Genomic DNA, 8,638 nt, shown 5'->3' with positions numbered 1-8,638 from the left:
CTGTGAATGAAATCACATCACTTATCCAAAGTGTCCATCAAAAAAAGCCCCCCCTTCTCCAGTTCACATGGACTGCATGCTTTCCATCAACTACACTGCATGTCTCAGGACTGGCTCGGTTTTCTCAGGTTTTCATTCATAGGCAACACCAAAAAAGGGAAAGAAAGAAAACACAACGGGGAAAAAAATTTGGAAAGGAAGGAAAACGCGCGATTTGAGAGACAATTTTTTTGCGCGTGTCTCGTCGTAAAATAAGCCTTTAAATGCTATCTGACTAATTTCTGCGTCCACAAATTAGCTTTACGTTTCGACTGACTAAAACAAGCTCGTAACTTTTGTGCTGTTTAAGAAAAAACAAAAAAAAAATCTCCCCTAAATAAGGGAATTTAAATTATTTTTTTTCTCTCCGATAAGCGCTGGTACTAAAAATGAAAACTTCGCTACGAGACGAAACAAACAACACAAGCAAAATGTCCTTTGGGTGAAGTCCAATCTCCGCTTCTATGCCAGCCGTTTCGGATGCCCCACCTCACAAAAATCTCTCGGTTTCCCTCCCGTGAGCGTTCGCCTCGCTAACCCTATGCTGTCTAGTCAGAAGGAAGGAAGGAAGGAAGGAAGGAAAGAAAGAAAGAAAGAAAGCAAATTCCGACTCACAACATTTGTGTTTATAAGGCTTGTAGCAGCATTACGGTTTTAAGTTGTCATTCAAGCAGTCGAGGGGGGAAAGGCTGAAGAGGCGCTTCCCGGAGAAGCCGAGGAAAGAATAGCGAGGAACGGAGGGAAGGAGAAATCAAAAGAGAGGAGATGGGGAAAAATTGAATGAAAAACAACCGCTTGCAACACTTTTTTGTGTGTTTTGGAGGAGGATCGGCAGCGTGGCGGCCCTGAGGCCTGAGCGGGACCTTCCGTTATCGTGCTGCGGCCAGAGAGGTGGGGGGGGGGGGGGGGGGGGTGCGAGAGAGATCAACTGATAGAGAGAGAGAGAGAGAGAGAAAGAGCGGGGCAATAGATCGAAGGAGAGAATAGACAGCGGCAGCGTCATCATGCAGAAGCCACGGTAAACGGGCGGGCTTGGCCGGGCGGAGAGACGCGGGCTTGTCACAGGTCACTGGGCCCGTGGCTCCGTGGGGGGCCTCTAGAGGGCGCTCTCTGTAAGGCACACACACAGGAGTGGACAGTATTTTGGGTGTATATTAGAAAATAGTGGTCTCATACTTGGTGTTGGCTCCTCTTTTGGCTTCCTGTCCTGGCTCGACTATCCAAGGGACGTTGGCGTGGCCCTTTTGATCCATTGAGGGCTGTTCCATCTGAGGTGCACACAGGAGAAACAGACAGCAGGTCAGTAGGTGCTAGTAATTTCGGGGGGTAAGGGCGGTCACGCTAGATCTTGCGTATCGTTGTGTCTTAGGTAAGACCTAAGTGAAAGGAGGTTTTGCTTCTTTTCACTTAAAACAGCATATAAAACGTTAAAACAGGATATAAATGTCACAAATTGACCTCCTGACTAAAAATCAAACATGGACGAAACTCTCATTTGGGCAATTATGGCTAAAATTTTAAAAGAATAATAGTATTGTAACATGTTACAACAATGTTCGATGGCTTAACGTTAGTTAAACTAAGAACAATCATTAATTAATGTAGGTTAATGTTCATTAACCCTTAAATGCATGAATGTCTTGCAAACCATTATTACATTTCCGGGTCTTTAGCGACCCGGATCTATATCTAACACGGATGGATCTCTACCTGTCGCGATAATATTAAACTCTCCTGACATTTTAATGACAATAACAAAAGATCAAAATAAAGCATTTTTCGTTACATTATGGAATTTTAGCAGACACTTTTTACCATCATTTCCCCCGGTACATTTAGCATCTGGCTCATAGTCGCGATCTCAACCGTATTCTCAAAACTATCGTTTTCAGTGTCTTCAAAATCAATATTTTGGTCGCTGACAGCTTCTCAACTAGATCCACCATTAAATGACACTCAGTAAATCACTGAGACATTTCAAGTTTTGCTGATGATCCTTGTGATATGTTTTTGTTTTATGCCTGCGGCAATTGTGAGTGAAACTTCACGTCATCATTGTGTATCAGACAGGAATAAAGGTAAACTTATTGTTGCGCAGAAAAAAAAAAATACTTAAACTATTACGTACTTCGGCTTTCTAGCGAGCCTATGCGCTTTTTTATAGTTCTTTTCTTGTTATATTGTTTATAATGAATAGATTGAGGAATACTAAGAAGGTTGAAGGTAGTGAATGATGTCCCCGGTCAAAAAAGACCTGAGGTATCTGATTTAGGGTTAATACAAATACTATTTTTTCATTCATCTTCATTCATAATACATCAACCATTTTAAATTTATACAAAAACGTAGAAATGATCATGAATCTACATTAAAAATACTGAAAAAGTAGTGTTGCTAGGTAATGAATGCTAACACAAACTAATGTTAAGTGTTACGTATATTATTCATATATAATATAGTATTTACAATAATATTTACAATAACAATAATGATGACGTAATAATATTATATATTTTTTATATATTTTATTTTATAATAATAATTGTATTATTATTATTAATTATATTAGTAGTAGTAGTAGTAGTAGTAATAGTAACAACAATTATTTTTTTTTATTGCTAATTGTATTATTTATTTATGAAAACCGGGTGTATGAATTCATATTCTGTTTCTCATATATGTAATATGAAGTAATTTGCATGCTTAAGTCTAGTGTGACCGCCTCTTAAGTCAGAGAGAGAGAGAGAGAGAGAGAGAGAGAGAGACAGAGAGAGAGAGAGGTGATGTGGTTAACCACATGACAATCTGACTGTCACCAACACAAAAACAGTGAATTAACTCCACATTACATAATTCTTATTTTTAAACCTGTAACATCAAACTAATTCATCTGTTATATTAAGTATCAGTGACATAAAATCCATCTTGCAGATCTGCTGTGGTCAAAACTACCCTACAACTAGTACATCTTTATCAACCAATCAAAACACTGTTCCTTGTTGCCACGGCAGCTCTGCCTTGCTCCACATAAAGCTGAGCTATACATGGCTCAGAAACGTGAATCTTTACAGGAACGAACACGCGCGTGCACAAACGCAGAGACGTTTACGTCTGCTGTTGGCTTGTCTTGAGTTCTTTATCAGGTTGTTCCATATGCGGCCGCATGAATATTAAATAACATAATCCTCGCTTTTCCTGGCTACCTCCGACTGCTCTTAAACGCACGCACGCGCACACCCACACCAACTTCATTCTTCTTCACACTTAAATGCTTTAAAAAAAGAAACAGTCACTAATCTTACGCAATAAACCTCTAGTATGAGGCATCGACCTGAAAAGGAGCTTAATGGTTTGATAACACTCTCAGGGAACGGTGAGTTGGTGTCTTGGATAAGAGATGCTGAAATATTTCTATCCTTGTTTAGTCAGCTGATGTTCTGGATGGACAGACCGACAGAGGACGACAGGAAAGGAGGATTCAGATGAAGAAGAGATGAATCAAACAAACAGAGCAAACTGAACGAACAAAACAAAGTGAAATAATAAAATGAAATCAGTTAAAGGAATATTCCTGAGTTAGAGAGATCACCAGCATCTGTGACATGGTGTCAATTACCACAGAAAATCATTTCTCTCATTGCAGTTGGTTAAAACAAAACAAACTAAAAAATTATGCATTTACTGTGTGGCAAGTTTATACTATAGCTGTTGCCCCATAGACTTTCATTGTAAGTGTAATAATGATAATTTTTTTTTTTTCATTGTTGTTTTAAGGATGTTAAAATTATTTTCTGCAACTTTCTTTAACCTGGCAACCCTCTACGGACACACTGAAGCTCGAGTTGCCATTGGCTAGCAAACTTTTTACTTTACTTTTTACATGAATTGCAAGAACAATGCAAATGATCTACATAAATATAAATATACTATAAATATAAATATTTAACGTCAAGTAAAAAGTCTGTAATAAAATATGGTCAAATAATTAAACTTCAAGCAATAGCACAAATACAACCCGAATTCCAGAAAAGTTGTGCCGTTTTTTTAAATTTGAACAAAATTAAAACTAAAAGACTTTCAAATCACACGAGCCAATATTTTATTCACAATAAAACACAGATAGCATAACATAACATAAACTTTAAACTAAGAAATTTCACACTTTTATCCACTAAATGAGCTCATTTCAAATTTGACCTGCCTGCTGCAGGTCTCAAAAAAGTTGGCACGGGGGCAACAAATGGCTAAAAAAGCAAGAAATTTTGAAAAGATTCAGCTGGGAGAACATCTAGCAACTAATTAAGTTAATTGATATCAGGTCTGTAACATGATTAGTTATAAAAGGGATGTCTTACAGAGGCGGAGTCTCTCAGAAGTAAAGATGAGCAATCTGTGAAAGAGTGCGTAAAAACATTGTGGAATACTTTAAAAACAATGTTCCTCAACGTCAAATTGCAAAGGCTTTGCAAATCTCATCATCTAAAGTGCATAACCATCAAAAGATTCAGAGAAACTGGAGAAATCTCTTTGCGTAAGGGACAAGGCCGAAGACCTTTATTGGATGCCCGTGGTCTTCGGGCCCTCAGACGACACTCATCGGCATGATTGTGTCAATGACATTACTAAATGGGCTCAGGAATACTTCCAGAAACCACTGTCGGTAAACACAATCCGCCGTGCCATCTGCAGATGCCAACTAAAGCTCTATCATGCATAAAGGAAGCCATATGTGAACATGGTCCAGAAGCACTGTCGTGTGAATGCTGAAAGGTATATAAAGGTTTTAGAGCAACATATGCCCAGACGACATCTATTTCAGCAGAACAATGCAAAACCATATACTGCAGCTATTACAACAGCATGGCTTCGTCGTAGAAGAACCCGGGTGCTGAATTGGCCTGCCTGCAGTCCAGATCTTTCACCTATAGAGAACATTTGGTGCATCATTAAACGAAAAATACGTCAAAGATGAACACAAACTCTTCAGCAGCTGGAAACCTATATCAGGCAAGAATGGGACCAAATTCCAACACCAAAACTCCAGAAACTCATAACCTCGATGCCCAGACGTCTTCAAACTGTTTTGAAAAGAAGAGGAGATGGTAAACATGCCCCCGTCCCAACTATTTTGAGACCTGTAGCAGGCATCAAATTTGAAATGAGCTCATTTTGTGCATAAAATTGTAAAATTTCTCAGTTTAAACATTTGTTATGTTATCTATGTTCTATTGTGAATAAAATATTGGCTCATGTGATTTAAAAGAGTTTTAGTTTTCATTTTATTCAAATTTAAAAAACGTCCCAACTTTTCTGGAATTCGGGTTGTAAACACAATAGAAAAGATGCCAATTCAATAAACAGTGCTTTTCAAGTTTTTCAGGTAAATCTAACAGTAATTATATGTAGATTAGGTACAGAAATTTAATAATGTAATCAAATGTAAAATAGCACTGCATAGTCTTCTCTGTATAGATTAAATATTAATCCTTATTAACGTTACAAAAGTTGTTCAGTCATGAGCATTGAGTGATTTTTTTTTTTTTTTTTTTTTTGCAGCGACTCTGTTGTTTGATTAACATTAAAAACAAAGACAGCAGTAGGAATATTAGGCTGCTGTCACTTTAAGATTAATGCTCAGATCCAATATACTGTTACACATGTGTTTAATTTCTCAACTGTTTACATTCAATTAAGACCATAACCAACTATGTTTACTAGGATACTCACCAAGATGGGCATTTTGACATAATTTTGTGTGAAATTGTCAGTTCAAGCGGAACACATGAAAGAGAGCTCAATTTAGTATTTGCGTGCTGTCAGACGCGGCTTTCTCGGCGCGAATTATCTATTGCGTCTTCCTGCGCTTGAATGTTTAAATTGGCAAAGCTGAAAACACATGCAAATGATGAACTTTCGTGACGACACATCACTGGTCCGAACGGGAGCCCTGCGTGTGCTCGTGTGTCGTTGAGTGCACATGTGTGAGAGACAGCGACAGAGGGCGCTCTCAGCCAAGCGACGGTGCATAAACTCAGCAAGCAATGAAACAAGATCTGCGTTAAACTTATTTTTTTGCCTCTAACTTAATTACAGATGACTGAAATCATACAATTTATTAGCCATTGGCTAAAAAGACTTTTAGTCGCCTCTCGTGAAATTTGGTCGCGTATGAAACTGATTTACTCTCAATGTACAGGGTTGCCTGGAATTTTCCTTTTATAAATGAAGCGAAGAAAAAGGTCAAGAAAAATGACAAAACAAACAAAGAAAAAAATAGGGCTATCAATTTAACATTAATTTATTGTGACTAATTAAATAACGAATAATAAATTAAGTCATTGACAGCCCTACAAATAAAAAGGAAAAAAGGGGAAAAGAAATCAAGGAAAGGAAAATGTAAGAAGACCTGAAATTGAAGTTTGTGTGGATGATGGAGGAGTCGTGAGGTAGGAGGAAGAGGAGAAGGATGAAGAGGAGGACGGTGCGGGGTGAAAATATGCCCCAAGGACCAGCGGCTAGGGGGGGATATGACCTAGAGCCGGAAGAAAGAGGTCACAGAGGTCAAAGCTCGGGAAGGTTAACGCGCGCGCAAGCGCACAAACACACGCGGACATATGGTTGATTCTTTAATTAGAGGAACTTTTTCTTCCCTCTTAGATGACTTATAGAAAACAATCATTCTACATTTAAATGACAGATCAGAGCAGCTTTAATTTAAATGTATTTATCATTTGTCTCTACTTACTTTTCCAATTTTATAAGCGTGTTGCTTAGACTGGACTACCTTAAGAACCAGCAGTTCATCTGTTTTGAATAAATAAATAAATACAGCTATTTTTCACTGTCTTTTCTGAATTACACTCAGTTGTACATGACTCAGTTATATACATTTTTATGGTTATTTTTTGTTGAATTTAGTGTAAATTTATCTGTTCAACTTTAATGCCGTCACCACCAAATTACATTTTTCAATTTGATTGCATATCTGTATATTTAAAAATATCTTAGCTCTTTTTTGTTAGTAGTTAGTTTGTAGTGTAGCTAACTACTTTTTGAAGTTTGAAGAGTTTTCATTTTTCAAGTAGTCAAAAATACCCTTAATTGCAGTATCACCCATATGCCGTACATTCAACCGACCGCAGGAGTAGTGGACACATGGAGATGAACAGAACAGAATGAACAGAAGAGAGAAGGATTCCGTTCTAATGGAGCAACACAGCGTATCGTGTCCATATGGAGAAGAGGTACCGCAACATAATGAACAATTTCTCCTACACAAGGGAAAATCAATATCCGAGTACACCACACACAGCCACAGAGGATGCTGTTAGTGTTCAGGGTAACAGCGTGAACACACACACAGACACACACACACACACCAACAATGGGCCTTATTCACTAAAAACGAGCAGAACAAATGTGCTAATCATTCATAAACCCATTCTTATGTAAACTGTCACATAAGCACTATTCAGATAAGATTAGTTGAGTTATTAACACAGGACGCTTGTGATTTCATGTACTGATTCAGACAGAATTGGGATCTTTGTAGTTTGTTTGTGTTACTAAGCTTGGAGTATATATTGTTCAGATGTGGACGTTATAAATAAAAAAAAAAATTAAAAAAAATTGGGTGGGTGGGTGCAAAAATGTGATACATTTTGTACATTTTTGCCCGGTTTCAAAAACAAGGCTTTTAAAAGCCTAGTCCCAGACTAAAATGCATGTTTGACCCGTCTTAACTCAAAGCAACTAAGATATCTTAAAATATCTTTCGAAAGGGCCAAAAAAAAAAAAAAGATTACTGCTATCATAGATATTCTTACCCGGGACTGGATTTCTCAGAGGACAACCGAGTTAGCAAAAACTTGTTCAAACGGCGCAAGACAGAAGAACAGGATCGGAAAATGTTGCGAGCCGGATTCGAATCTACAAAGTCCATTTGAGCACCATATCTCTCAGAGCATGCCTGGTATCTGCTACACCACAGCTCCATTTAAAGTAGTAAATTTGGCCAGTATTTATACTGTAATATCACATTTTATGTGGACAGTAATCTGGCCTATAAAACATTGAGAAGTGAGGCTTCTCATTAAAAGAGGGCTATTTCTGCAGGCTGGACTCCAAATGCAACTGTTTATTTCAACCAGGCATCCATCGTTTCTGTCCTGCGTGTAATCCAACTCCAGCAGGCAGGGTGTGTTTTATTTTTATGACGAGCTCCCACCTATTCTGGGCCTCTTCCAGAGAGTGGTAATATCCCTGTTGGTGGCAGGGGGGAGAGAGAGGCACCGTGCCCGCTTTAGGGGCACTGGGACGAGGGCAGATGGAGAGGAAGGCTGCCCCGGAGGAAGCGACTTGCTGGAGCTCTGTGCAAACAGCCCTCATCAATCTCTTTCATCCTTAAACGCACTGAAGGGAGAGGAGATGGAGTGTGCCGTTTACAGATCAAACACTCACCTCTCCGTCCCTCAGGACAGGGCTGCGACACACACGCTGGTACAAACAAACTTTTACTGAGAGGAAGTAAATATGTTTCAATACTGCCAAACACACATTTCTCAATACTGGTTTTAGAAATTCGTACATGCTCCTAAAC

At 38.6% G+C, this 8,638-nt stretch overlaps 1 protein-coding gene across 7 annotated transcripts in view; it reads right to left on the bottom strand.

Moving 5' to 3' along the window:
* The window catches only part of anks1b (ankyrin repeat and sterile alpha motif domain containing 1B), a 197,569-nt gene that overhangs the window by 10,698 nt on the left and 178,233 nt on the right, over positions 1-8,638 (bottom strand). For all 7 annotated transcript variants that reach the window (XM_051891015.1, XM_051891014.1, XM_051891013.1 and 4 more), the window contains one exon: positions 1,216-1,307. In XM_051891015.1, coding sequence (XP_051746975.1) covers positions 1,216-1,307 — 92 coding nt within the window. The remainder of the gene's footprint in view (positions 1-1,215; positions 1,308-8,638) is intronic.

This window comes from Ctenopharyngodon idella, chromosome 4, assembly GCF_019924925.1.
Source record: "Ctenopharyngodon idella isolate HZGC_01 chromosome 4, HZGC01, whole genome shotgun sequence".
NCBI lineage: Eukaryota > Metazoa > Chordata > Actinopteri > Cypriniformes > Xenocyprididae > Ctenopharyngodon > Ctenopharyngodon idella.
This window is presented reverse-complemented; position numbering and strand designations above follow the sequence as displayed.